The sequence below is a fragment of the Pagrus pagrus genome, assembly GCF_965226575.1.
Source record: "Pagrus pagrus genome assembly, chromosome: 10".
Lineage (NCBI taxonomy): Eukaryota > Metazoa > Chordata > Actinopteri > Spariformes > Sparidae > Pagrus > Pagrus pagrus.
Window position 1 is genome coordinate 14,939,833 of NC_140194.1, and position 14,404 is coordinate 14,954,236.

At 43.8% G+C, this 14,404-nt stretch overlaps 2 protein-coding genes across 2 annotated transcripts; both read left to right on the top strand.

Annotated features, from left to right (window-relative positions):
- The first annotated feature begins 1,344 nt into the window (after window positions 1-1,344).
- Window positions 1,345-5,254, top strand: LOC311264413 (shaker-related potassium channel tsha2-like). The gene is made up of 2 exons (XM_084365260.1): window positions 1,345-3,290; window positions 4,469-5,254. The coding sequence occupies exon 1, from the start codon at window positions 1,832-1,834 to the stop codon at window positions 3,257-3,259; it is 1,428 nt and encodes a 475-aa protein (XP_084221386.1). The 5' UTR covers window positions 1,345-1,831; the 3' UTR covers window positions 3,260-3,290; window positions 4,469-5,254.
- Window positions 5,255-5,314: 60 nt separating this feature from the next.
- On the top strand, window positions 5,315-14,099 carry LOC311264412 (potassium voltage-gated channel subfamily A member 1-like). Its single transcript, XM_084365259.1, has 2 exons — window positions 5,315-6,606; window positions 7,301-14,099. Exon 2 carries the CDS (start codon window positions 7,558-7,560, stop codon window positions 9,031-9,033), a length of 1,476 nt encoding a protein of 491 aa, XP_084221385.1. The 5' UTR covers window positions 5,315-6,606; window positions 7,301-7,557; the 3' UTR covers window positions 9,034-14,099.
- Window positions 14,100-14,404: the final 305 nt, after the last annotated feature.

The following is a 14,404-nucleotide window of genomic DNA, read 5'->3' on the forward strand; positions in this document are numbered from 1 at the left end:
TGAATAATACACTCATTGCAAGAGAGCTCTAAACACCATGATAAATCATAAATACAATGATATACAAAGGTGACATGAGGGGGTCACTGCCTATGTTGACAGATTAGTGAAGTTTAAAGTCTTTTTTCTGTCTGACCTATATATAAAACGCACATGTTCATTCCTCAGCTTGTTTGTTATTGTTTGTTTCCTTGGATATAGTCAAGGCCTGACACCTTGGCTTGACCCAGACAGTCATTTGGTGAACGCTATATGCTAACACATTAGCAGCAGGCGGCACCATGTCTTGACACTGACATTTGACTCTGAAATTCAAGCCTTTGTTCAGTAATGGAAAGGCCCAAAAAAATATCGTGCTCCTCTGGGAATGCGTACATGCTAACCTGACATTAAAAAAAAACACTCATAAAAGTTTGTGACGGCATGTTATACTCGCCGAAGACTGCCCGCATGTACGTAATAATGCAAACCGCCCAGGTTGGTTTTAGTAACACTGGTTAGCACCCTTGTGCTATTATTGCTGTGCTCCTGTGTCTACAACTGCAGTGACTGACACACTTGATACAGCTTTATGAAGGCACTGAAAGTGGAAAAAACTGAGCTATAAATAGATCACAATGCAGCAGTGCACATGTAACTTCACTCTGTAGCAGCAGGCCTCAACTTCTACACTTTTTATCATTCAAATCTTCAAGATTAATTATTAAACTCTAACATGAAACAAAGTTTTAACTTAGTTTAAACTTGTGTTGGATACAAACACTTGACAGGGTCTGATTAGGATCTAATAAGAGTGTTGTTTTTGTTGTGTTTTTTACACCTTGGTGACCTGAGGCTGTGTCACTTGTCTTCTGGGGGTCCCCTTGTTCCAATTTGCACAATCAACCCTTTCAAGTGCTCCTAACTGTGAGTATTATTTTGGCCGTGGCTTCCTGAAGACATTATCCTCTCTGCTTGCTACTCAAGTGTCAGTCAAGCCAGCAGTTTCCACTGGCTGGGTCCAGGAGGGCCCCTGGTTATACGAGGCTCCGTGCTTCCAGGCATTCAGGTTATTTCATCTTATTTATTTCAAGACACATTTAATATGTAGGCTTAGCTGCAGAAAGAAAAAACCTCACTGCACTTAACAAGCAGGATCTATTTGTCACCTTCGTCTGTGTTTCTGGTTTCTAAAACTGTAGACACGGGCCGGGTCCTGGAGGTTCCCCTTGTGACAAGAATAGCCCCATGATTTCATGAATGAGGGACTTGCGGCTTGAGAGAGTTCATTTCTGAGCTGACACTGGATGTGGAAAAGTTATTGGACCTTACTCTGAACAAAACAAGACTGAGGACTTTCTCGCCTAGGATTTGGGATATTTTTAAAAAGATGAACTTGTAATTAAAATGAAAAAGATCCTATCTGTAAGGCCACGGTTTACTTAGAAAACACTGCACTGCTCCAGTGAAGTGACTGAGTTTGAGAGGGACAGCAGCAGCAGCAGCAAGTGTCATCTGGTCTTCCAACTTGGGGAGGGCTTTGGAGTTTAAAATGGTGTGAATATGATAGCCATCGGTATAGCTTATGCAAGTGGAGATCTGTCTGCACCATTGAAAGTTAAACAGACCAGAGGCTCTAATCTGATAAAAGGACGGCATAAATCAACAACAGCACAGCGATTTTGGACATCAACATATAAAAGTGTTGGGACTTGGAGCGCAAAAAAGGGGGACTTTGCCTGAATCTCGGGCGGCTGCATGAGAAAGAGAGTTTCGAGGACGCACAGGCAAAAGGGCAAGAGGAAGGCACCAAGGAGGTGAGTGACGGATTTACCCTCGGAGGGGTAAAAAGATGACTGTGGTGTCTCAGGAGAACCACGACGAGACTGTGGTCATAACTCCTCTGTTGCAAGATGCTGCTGAGTTGGAACCAGCGGACCAGGAGTGCAGCGAGAGGGTCATCATCAACATCTCCGGTCTGCGCTTTGAGACGCAGTTAAAGACCCTCTCCCGCTTCCCGGCCACGCTTCTGGGAGATCCGCGCAAAAGGATGCGTTTCTTCGACCCGCTGAGAAACGAATACTTCTTTGACAGGAACAGGCCGAGCTTTGACGCCGTCCTCTATTACTACCAGTCAGGGGGGCGGCTTCGGAGGCCTGTGAGTGTTCCTGTGGATATTTTCCTGGAAGAACTGCGGTTTTATGAAATTGAGGAGGAGGTCATAGAGCTTTTCCGTGACGATGAGGGCTTGGCGAGGGAAGAGGACCGGCCGCTGCCTGATAACGAGTTTCAGCGCCAGTTCTGGCTCCTGTTTGAGTATCCAGAGAGCTCAGGACCTGCACGGATGATCGCCATCGTGTCCGTGATGGTTATCTTAATATCCATCATTATATTCTGCTTGGAGACTTTACCTGAGTTCAGAGAAGTCCCCTCAGTGCCCGACATCGTCGTCAATGGAAGTGCTAGCGATCCAGAACCCAATCCGTTCACAGATCCTTTTTTTATGGTGGAGACACTTTGCATCGTGTGGTTCTCCTTTGAGTTCACCATGAGATTCCTCTCCTGCCCCAGTAAAGCAGCTTTCTTCAAAAACATGATGAACTTGATCGATGTTGTGGCTATAGCTCCTTATTTCATCACCCTGGGCCTTGATCTAGCAGAGCACCAGGGCAGCAGCCAGCAGGCTGCGTCCCTGGCCATCCTGAGGGTCATCCGTCTGGTCCGAGTTTTCAGGATTTTTAAGCTTTCCAGACACTCCAAAGGTCTCCAGATTCTCGGCCAGACGCTTCACGCCAGCCTCAGGGAGCTGGGACTGCTCATATTCTTCCTGATTATTGGAGTTGTTTTATTCTCCAGCTCTGTTTATTTTGCAGAAGCAGAAGACCCCGAGTCTGGATTTTCAAGCATACCTGATGCGTTCTGGTGGGCTGTGGTGACAATGACCACTGTTGGATATGGAGACATGTGTCCCTCCACCATCGGGGGGAAGTTCGTTGGTTCTTTGTGTGCCATCGCTGGCGTGCTGACCATAGCGTTACCTGTCCCTGTTATTGTGTCAAACTTCAATTATTTCTACCACAGGGAGAACGAGGAGGAGGCGAATGTGCAGTACGTGCACGTGACTTGCGGACAGCCGCAGACGCCCTCGTTATGTGAGTGTGACTCAAACAAAAGCAGCCAGTCGCTCTCCAAAACTGAGTCCTATCAGGAGAGCGACGACTTGGAAATTTTGACATTTCCACACGTGGAGACATACACAGGGAAACTGACAGATGTATAAAACGCACCTTTGGAAGACACTTTTATTTCTTGTGAGTTGCCTTCCAGTGGACTTACAATCGAGGCTCCTTGCTGGAGCTGTCAGTGGTTCCCACAGGTGGAGCCTCAGATATCCATGCTACAACCCCCACCAAAATGAGGACTGGCTTAATTTCACTGTAAAAGAAAATCATTCCTCCCACTGCTGCAACCTGTTTTACTGGTAGACAACAAAAACACAGTTAAGTGGGGAACTGTGCACTAACGCGCATTTGGGGATGCCTGGGTGTATTTGCATCTGCAGTTATTGAGCCACACCATGACAAACCTCTGTGAAGGGAAATTGCAATAACTAAAGAAAAATACACTTGGAGATGTTTTCTAGTCTATAAAGCTCTGAAGTGATGTTTACGCACAAGGAGATGAGCTTAACTTTGGCTTTCTACTTTTGAGAAAATCATGAAGTCTATTCCTATCCGAGTTTTGGATGAACTGAAGAGGAGAGCTCATCCGTGCGTAAAAGCGCGCATGGCGCACGGAGGACACACTTCAACCGAGGCATTAATCTCTTTGTCACACTAGAGTTACTCAGACTGTTTTGGGGTTTGTAGAGGCCTCACGTGTGTCTCGCTGAAACACTTGGTACAGAGTGTTATCTTCACCACTGCTTCAGTTCTAATAGTAGCACTTGCAGCTTGTTTGCCCATTTGGACTGGAAAATTGCCGGCTTAACCGAGGCTCTATCCCTCAGGGTACAAGAGTTTACACGTTAACGAGATCAGGATTCCATAATTAAAAGATAGCTATCTGGTAATCAGGGGATAGTTTTTCATCATAATGAGATTATTTCTATAATCACACTGCGCAATCACACTGTAACTGTGTGAGAGAGGAGAAAACATCTTCATTTTTCCTTTGGTGCATGCTTCCATTTGAATCTGGTCAGAAATGCCCGAACGAGTGAGCTCTTAGCGCCGCTGTGTGGATGATAAGTGTCCCTGCAGACACGACGCTTCAGCTCAGGCTCCAGTGTGTGCAAAACTAATACTTCAGCTTGAGTGTCTTTGCACTGTTGCAGCTGGCCTTCACTGATTTAGGTCTAAGCCCCTGAGATCATGCTCTTTACGCATCCGGATGCTTGTGATGGCTAACAAAGCTCACCAGAAGCCAGACTGCTTTATCTTACCTCCTCATGTTAACATAGTGAGTTTTGTTTTCTGCTTACTTGCAGGAGGCAGACGATTAAGTGAAGCTTGATTCTTGACTGTGGGACTCTTTTCTTCTCCAACATATCGGATTATAGTCTCATGGATATTCTTGAAATGCCAGCGTTTGGAAAAATCTGCCTTGTTGGACATTGTGTGACCCATCAGTAGAAACACCAACATTCTTTTGCGCTGGCTTTATAAATGACCACGCCTTGTCTATACTGCGTTTTTGTAAACCTGAATTTTCCCTTTTCTTGTGCAGCTTTTTACGCAATTTACGTCCGTGTTGTCACAAACATTCAGGTTGCATTGCAGCTCGCTGTAAACAACAACATAGCCCAGAACATTACGATGTAATGTCTGCATGACATGAATTCATTGTGAATTTTGAATGTGATAAAATATTTATTTTTCTAATTTAAAAATGTATGTGAACTTAACTTAATCCTTTTGATAAATAAATTATGAATCCGAAAATATACCACTCGTTGTTTTTCACTCCCAGTGTGACACAGACCAGACTCACAGAAGGCAGGCAGCAAGTCATCCGTGTGAAATTTTCAAATCCACGAGATTCATTAGTTTGGTGCACATTTGGTGCTGAACGATGGGGGAAAGGCGCAGAAGCAGACACTGGGCTGTTATGCCACAAAACCAGTTAACTTAATAAAATGTCACAGTGACTAATGTGGGGGTATTTATTTAAATAAATTAGACAGATGTCTAATGATTTTGTGTTGAACGTGTGTTTTTAGAGACACATGTTTTGAGTTCAGCTCTTCCCTTCAGTGTGTTTTTAGGCCCCACTATCACGCAGGCCCCTGTCGACTCAGCAGTGGATAAATATAGACTATTCATTGATTATTTGTTCTGATAATGAGTTGAGTGTGTTCTGGTGTTTGTGTTTGGGATTTGTAGTTTTTCTATGAGGAGAATCAATCATCTGCGCTGTCCTTGGTGCTGAATCTGATCCTCCACCCTCTGCGGAGTGAAGATTTTCCTTCTACACTCCTCTCAAATCTGCATATGAGTGGAGACTGATGAGATGTTATAACTTAGTGTCCTTAAGTGTCAGAGACTGCGTGTGAGACCCTGGATGCCATGTTTCATAGTTGTGAGAGCTACAAACACACTGATAACGATTTTTATCTTCATCATCGTTCACTAGGCTAGAAAACCAAACCTGTTCTCACACTGGCTCAGATGTCGTGTCAGTCACATCCACATCCACCTAAATCCTGGAGTGATGGAATGAAAAGGTGATTTCATCCCTCACAATGGATGATAGGTGTGTTTTCTACACTGGAGATGGCCCTAAATGGCACTCAGAATGGATTTAGAGGTTGTGTTACCCACTGTCCTTCCTTGCAGTCTGATTGCGCCAGTGCTGGCACACAAACGCTCTTGTTTTTGTGGTGTATGGAGAACTTCTGGCGGCGTGCTTTAGTAGAGCCGGTCTGCATTGCGTCGAAACCCTCCAACTCCTCCTCCTCCTACTTCTCCTGCTGCCCTCCCATCCCCATCCCCTCTCCTCCCTCCTCTCCTCTCCCTTCCCTCACCTCCCCTGCACTCGCATGTAAAACACACGGCAAAACTTGCCTGACATAGTGGGGGGAACATTTGGACCTCGCCGCTGCACCTGCCCGCGCCTCCACTGTCCAATCTCGATGTTTTCAGCCCGCTCTCCGCGCTGAAACACATTCTGCCCGTCATCTTGTCTCCTCGCTAAAAAAGCAGCAGATTCCTGCTGATGCAGTGATGTCTGGAAATGCCAAGGGCTCGCTTATTGCCCCTTACTGTATCTCCCCCCCTGAATTGCAGCGCAGGATTTTCTCCTGCGGTATACTGTAAGCTGTTCACGCCACCGTGAGCAGCCACCGACGCTACAGCTCTGCCTCTCTGTCTTTTTCCTCATCAGACCTACCTGATTTTCATCTTGTTTTATCTCCTCTCGCTTCGCCGCCTCAAGGCGTTTAGACCTATTTGCGGACACAGCTGGGATGGCGATGAGCACAGTAAGGCTCTAGGCTTTTCTTTTTTTCCCCCCCGCTTCCCTCTCTGTGCAATGTAAAGTTGGCACATGACACTCACTGGTGCCCTGCTGTTGGATGATTTTACTCGAGGAGAAGACGCATTCAAGACCTTTCAAGATCAACCCACGGTAAGCCCCGAAACTGCTGACTTATACAATAATTATCAGCCAGATTCTTCTTTTATCGACAGCTGCTCTTAATGTAAAATAACAGACAGCGACTGTGTTGTTGTTTTTTTCCCTGTTTCGCAGAGGCATTATGCATCTTTTGCCCCGCAGTAAGGCTGTAGGCTGTATGCATGTAGAAACATCAGTACTATGAAATGTTATGCGTCACATCATATTTCAGGCTGGTTAGAGTGGCGTAGGATGGATCACTGCCATGCACCTTCAACACACAGAACCATGGCGTTTGTATGTTCAAATAAAGTACACATCTGTACAGAAATATATGAGAGGACACAAAATACCCATGAAATTAAAATGGGAATTTTAATGTAGAGTGAAGAAAATACCGTGTAGTGCAAGAAGATCATCATAAAGTCACTATAGAGAGATTGTAAATGCCTATATTGTAGAAATATCTTCAAATCCTCATTATGGTGATTGTTTTTTTTTTTACCTTTACTACTGGACAGCTGCACTAATTGCAGGCTGAGAGAAGTAAATAAATAAATAAAGTGCAGAAAATGCTGAGCCAGCAAATATCTTGGCTGTTTGATCCCATTATTTCCTCCTCCTCCTCCTCCTCCTCCTCCACCTCCTCCTCCTTCTCTTCTCTCTCTCTCCTCTCTCTCTCTCTGTCTCTCTCTCTGGGTGACAGAGGCAGCAGTAACAACAGCAGCAGATGCACCGGAGAGCAGCAATGGTCAAGTCAGCGAGAACCGCAGTGGAGCCGCACTGAGGCAGAGCAGCCAACCAGCCCCCTCGTATCTGGGGACGTCTCCAACAATTTAAGGGGTGTGGGAAGCTGAGGAGTGGAAAATTTCCCCCGAACCTGAATGCCTGCTCAGTCAGACTAACCGACATCCCAACGCAACTCCTCCTCCACCTCCTCCTCCTCCTCCTCCTCTTCCCAAAATGACCGTGGTAGCAGCAGATAACATGGACGAGACCTCGGCTGTCCCTGGCCACCCTCAGGACACCTACCCCCCAGACCACAATGACCACGAATGCTGCGAGAGGGTGGTCATCAATATAGCCGGTCTCCGGTTTGAGACACAGCTGAAAACTCTCTCCCAGTTTCCAGAAACGTTGCTGGGCAACCCCAAAAAGCGGATGAGGTACTTTGACCCTCTGAGAAACGAGTACTTCTTCGACAGAAACCGCCCTAGCTTTGATGCAATCCTCTATTACTACCAGTCTGGGGGTCGGCTGAGAAGACCAGTGAATGTCCCTTTGGATATGTTCTCAGAAGAAATCAAATTTTACGAGCTGGGAGTGGACGCGATGGAGAAGTTTCGTGAGGATGAGGGTTTCATCAGGGAGGAAGAGCGCCCTTTACCTGAGAAGGAGTTCCAGCGTCAGATTTGGCTTCTCTTCGAGCACCCTGAAAGCTCAGGCACTGCGAGAGGGATTGCCATAGTGTCTGTGATGGTAATTCTGATTTCAATAGTCATCTTTTGTTTAGAGACTTTACCACAGCTGAAAGAGGACCCAGCAGGTCGATTCGTGACAGTCGGGAACACGACTGTTTATTACAAGCCAAATATCCTCACTGACCCCTTCTTCGTCATTGAGACACTCTGTATAATCTGGTTCTCCTTTGAGTTGATTGTACGCTTTCTGGCGTGCCCAAGCAAACCGGCCTTCTTCAAGAACATGATGAACATGATCGACATAGTGGCCATCATCCCTTACTTCATTACTCTCGGCACCGAGCTGGCTGAAGACCCAGAAAACGAGGGAGTGGGGGAGCAGGCAACATCTCTGGCCATACTCAGGGTGATCCGTCTGGTCAGGGTGTTTCGGATTTTCAAGCTGTCACGACACTCCAAAGGACTGCAGATTTTGGGGCAGACCCTCAAGGCCAGTATGCGAGAGCTGGGATTGCTGATCTTCTTTCTGTTCATTGGAGTCATCTTGTTCTCCAGTGCTGTCTACTTTGCTGAGGCAGAGGAACAAGGATCCTACTTTGGCAGCATCCCGGATGCATTTTGGTGGGCTGTTGTGTCTATGACAACTGTGGGCTATGGGGACATGGTCCCGGTCACTATAGGAGGCAAGATTGTAGGATCTCTGTGCGCCATCGCCGGAGTGTTAACAATTGCGCTCCCAGTGCCTGTCATTGTGTCCAACTTCAACTACTTCTACCACAGGGAGACCGAGGGAGAAGAGCAGGCCCAGCTGCTCAACGTCAGCAATCCCAACATCCCCTCTGAAACCAATTCCAGCCGCCGTAGTTCATCCACCGTCAGCAAGTCAGAGTACATGGAGATTGATGGAGACATAAACAATAGCATCGACAACTTTAGGGAGGCAAACCTCAGAACTGGCAATTGCACTATAGCCAACCAAAACTGTGTAAATAAAAGCAAGCTGCTTACAGATGTTTAGACACTAGTTAGGAACTTTGGGATCTCTGTGGGACTGTCATATTTGGAGTAGACCATCAGTAAGGAATGCTTCATTTACCTCCCCAAAGCACTCTATGGCATTAGGCCTACAACTATGCTCAGCTATATAGAAAGGAAACAGAAAAAACAAAGCTCTTCGAGTATATGACAGGTAGATAGAATAATTAATTCTTCTGATCCTACAAATATATAGTTACATCAAAAAGAAAACATCAATTATTACGCATATACACGGCTCCCTGGAGGACGCAGAGCACACACTGTCTTATCAGACGACGGCGTGATAATTAAAATCTTATGCATGGAGTACAGATAACATTTCAGCAAGTTGCACAATGCACCAGAAAAGTCTGCAGAGACATGCAAGCACCTGCAGCCAAGTGGTAAGCGCCAAGAAGTTAGGTGACCCCGCTCTCCCCTCCTCTCTCGCTCTCTCTCTCTCTCTCTCTCTCTCTCCCTACGAAGGATCTACTATTCAGCAAAGCACCTTATAGGAGGAAGACTGATCTCTCTTGTTTGGATGTAAACAGACGGTGATCTACACGCTTCATGGACATCCGCAATGCTGCTGTTTTCCAGCAGATGCTGTAATTGTGATATCACCAAGTGATTCAATGTCATGCCCTTTAGATGCAACACAGCACAATGATAAAGTGAGCTTCACACGAGCATGATTAGAGACTTTCCATTTTGATATCGGCATGCATGAGACATATCTCACATAATGGAAAGGATGTTCTTTTGGATACCTGCCCCCATCAACCCTTCTCATCGGTTTTCATACTGAGTGCACTGGATGAGTTTTTAATTTGAAATGCTAATCATTTAGAAGTATAGAAATTGAATGTTAAATCTTAAGGGAACAGTACATAAATGAGATCATAGCATGAAAAAAGTAACCTGCATTATGGTCTATCGACTAAGATACTTTTGTATCCTGGTATATTTAATGCATGACATGAGTATACAGCTTGTTGCAATTCAGGCACTCTGCAGTGTCCTATTGTCAGGGAAACTAAGGAAATCAAATTCTGGACGTTTCTGAATTGCGATCAAATATATCCAAACCCACCTTGAGGATGCAGAGTTTCTAATTTAAAAGTAGTCAAAGAAACTGAATAAATATTATCAAAAATGCATATAAGCATAATAAGCACCAATAACAGTATTACATCAATAGTGCAGTGCATGGACCTTCTTTGAACAAGAAATGTTAACATATCATTAGTCATGCTTCCATTTCCATGTCAAATTTTAGTACACATTGGTTTGTAATCCACTTAAAAAAGGATCAATACCAAATTTCACTTCATATTACAGAGAATTATTCTGACATTAGTTGCTAGTGCCTTTATCCCTTTCACCAACAGGACCAGTGAAAGTGCCTCTGTGTACAATTGGATTTGTGAGGTTGAGCAGAGCTGGTTCACCTTCTGTTCTCGTGTTGATACACTGTTGGTTACGATGTTAATGATGCCAGATGAGCAACTTTGAAACAGCAGGTGATTGTGGTAAAAACAAAAAAAAAGGAAAAAAAGATCCATGGCTGTTATGCACAACCCAGTTTTCATACTGTCACGCACTTAATTATGCCCTTAAGCAGCGATGTATTGTACTCTGCATGTTTACCAATCCAATTCAAAAGGGAATAACCATAGTTTTTAAACATCTTTTATTTATGTCTGTTGTTTTTGTTCGTGCACCATGCATCCTTTCAGGGTCTCTACCTCAGTGAGGTCATTGCAAACTTGCTGCAGAGCCGCAAGCTTCAATGCAGGGCTTCCTATACCATAATGCAAAATGGAGCCTTAAGTGTAAACTGCAGTCATGCAACATTGAATGTGAGAGTCCCAAAGCATAGCCTTTACACAAGCACTTAGGGCAAATAGTGTACTACAATCCCGCTCCTTTTTTTCTTTCACTTAAAGCTACGCACAATCAAAACATTCATTTGTAGGGAGTTTATAGAGATTGCTTGACTCTCCTAACAGGATGAGATTGACTGTTTTATATGTTAGTTTCTTTGAAACGATGGAATCTGAAGTTATGTTGTGTCACAGAAACACACCTGAACGTGTTTCAACACACATGTGGAGATGTTATTTATAATTTTTCAAATCTGTCATCCTACAATCCGAGGGCATTACGACGCACGGCAAAGTGCGGCCCGTATTTTTGCACAATCATTTTGTTCTGCTGCTTGAACCATTACTTTGCCTGTGAGATTTTCTTTTTCCTTTTTCACTGTGCTTGCTCATGAGTAGTGCATTGTTTCTCAGCATATTGTTCCAGACAGCTAACTGCAGATAGATTTGGACAGATTGTAATGACTACTTGAAAATTCCCAGCTACTGTACATCAATCTACACTCAGTATTAACATTATTTCACACACATGATGGTAAGATTTTGTACTGTACTGTATGCTCTTTTTTCATTAGTGCTCACCTGACAAGGTCCTGTAAAAAAACTCCACTGCAGTGCTACTTGAATGTCATAGATGTTTCTGTTGGTGCAATGGCTATCCTTTGTGGTGCTAGTACAGGACTAACACTGTTGTCTTGTTACATCACACGTTATCTGAAGCATCAACTGAAGCAAGCCTTTGTTAATTGTTTTGGACGAGGCATCCTCCATTCTTTAATTCTTGTTTCTGTTTTGTTTTCGGTGGCTGGTTGGTTAATTAGTTTAGGGCAGTGTTTGTCATTTTATTTGGAACTGATCTTCGTACTGTACTGCTGAAGAGTGGCTGCCTCAGGTGAGGTCAAAGCCTTGCTAGATGTCAGTAACTTATCATGAGAGCAAAAAAAGATACACATTCGTGTCAGGGATCTTCAATTTGTATAGGGTTTCTCATTCAGAAGGACACCAATAATACCCAACACCATACGTTATATTACTATATATAGATTGATATAGGCAATTATAGTAGTCTCATAAATGCAGCTATCAGGAAATTGTTCGCTTTGGTCACCAGTTTCTTGTAAGACTCATGCTTGAAAGTAGTGATGTGTGTAACATGTCCTGCAGGAAACAGCTGAATGTGAGGTGAAGAAAACACAAATGATACCCCTCACATTAGCAGTGCTGTCGCTACTCTTGCTGTGAGGGCATGTATGGATGGTGCTATGCATTGTATTACCCAACAGAAACATGCATTCTTAACAGCAATAGAATAACAGATCGCCTGTTTCTTAGATGCTTTTTGTAAAAAATAGTAAAACAAATCTATTTTGAATGTCAAAGAAGCTGCGATCACTTGATAGATAACTCACAACAGGGCTGTTTATGTACCAACCTCTTACCCTCTGTTCTGTGATTTTGTAAGGTCAGTGGGGTCAGATGTAGAGGTGGAAATTTATTGAGAGAAACCCGTGAAAAATCCAAATATAGGCTTTGTAATAGTGGCAGTAACCATTAACCACGCAGGTCGGACTGGAGTTGTTTTGCAGTCAGGAAGAAAGGCTGCTCAGGGGTTCGGTCGAACCTGTAACACAGTCCCAAAGGGACAGCCCGTAATGCACTTACAGAGGATCAGTCATCAGTTCACTGGACTGATCAGCTGTGTGAGAGAAAGTCAGAGAAGGTGCCTAAAATGTTTTACATATTCATTTGTTTAGCTTACTGTTAGATGTTACGCTTCTGCAAACAAACACGAGCGAGAAGATCTAAAAAAAACAATGACGACATTAACTGAATTCAACTATAAGAAAAAACATGAAATGTCAATAGAACAAAAATGCAATTTAGCTACAATAGGATAGAGAAAAGTAACCACTATATACCGCAATTACGTATGGAAAACAATTTTAATGTATGTTTTTATTTTCCCTTTGTTTTTTGGTGGCACTGTAACATGACTGATATAGGAAGAACATGCCATATACTGGAATATCAAAGACAATATGTTCCTCTGGCAAAGCCATGATAATAAAACTACTGTATTATGATCAATTGCTATACACTAAATGATATGGACAAGAAGTGTACTATTATCAGAAAAAAACAAATGGTTTGTCTTATTGGTTTTAAGAAAAAAAAAAAAAAAACAGGATTCATTCAAACACCATGTTCACATTTTTCCAATCTCCACTGCTGAACCTACTGCTATAATGTATCTCTACAGAAACCTACTAATCGCAAAAAACTGCATGGTCGATGGAAGACTGCATGAGTTTTGCCTTTCAAACTGTGGATCAATGATAATACAGTTGCATCATTTAAAAAAAGAAACCCTTGCTTTCATCTGCACCAAGGCTTCCTGTAAGGCCCTGTTCAGAAGTTGTCGTGAGACGTGTCCTCTGCTGGATTTCTTAAAAGCACCTTAGCGCTGACCTCATCACTCAGACGGCGTTGGGTTTCCGAGCCGTTTTCATCGTCTGTGTGTGATTTTCAGGTCGTGCTTGCTAGGCTGTGAATGTGAGCAAGGACATTAAGGGCTAGTTTCTCAAACTTTATCTCTATTCTCGGACTGAAACACTCTTTAAAGTGACATTTTGTGCAATCGTATCTCAGTCTAGACTGTAGTGATACTGTGTTGTGGGAAACATGCCCATCATGTCTAAGCAGGGCCTGTGCCGCACACCCTCCTCTGTACTACATTGGTTTTGAGGCATTGTTTGCTGAAGGTCTTGATATTGGACTGCTTTCTGCCTGCTGAGGAGGCACTGAACAGGATCAAATGTTGGGATGTTGTGTACCTCACTCACCAAAGGTGATTATTGATGAGATCTTGTTTGTGTTGTTTGATGGCTATGAGTTTGTCTGTTCTGTCAAGAATGCACATTTTATCGCTAGCAGGGAAGTTTTGGAGCAAAGCGCAAAAGGACTGTTGAACTCTTCATCCACAAGCAAACCAAACTCTGATTGTGTTACCTAATCCAGCTGTCATTGTCACGTTGTGTTTAACAAGGATTATGCTACAATGTGTTCAGTTTGTCAGATGATGACAAAGGCATGGTCTGTGATCTATGCAAGGGTTGTTATTTTTTTTCTTATATCACTTATGATTTCACCTTACATTACCTTCAATAAATTTTTAAGGATCTGCTGGTGTATGCTCATTTCGGGATGGGGGTGTGTATCTGCACTGTGGACCTGCACAAAAAGCTACATAAATAAAACCATCTTGTACACTAAGTTGTCACAGCCCTTTCTGCATTGCGCTAACAGGAGAAATATGCTGCAGCATGCGTTGTTACAGAACTCTAAGTCTCAATCTAAATGTGTCCTACCTCTGTACTTCAGTACCCTCTCACTGAGGCCATTAGCAGTGATTCACGGGGCTAAGGTAATGGTTCCACACTAATCCTCGTGTCCCAAGAGAGGCACGCTTACCTCTGTCATTCCCTC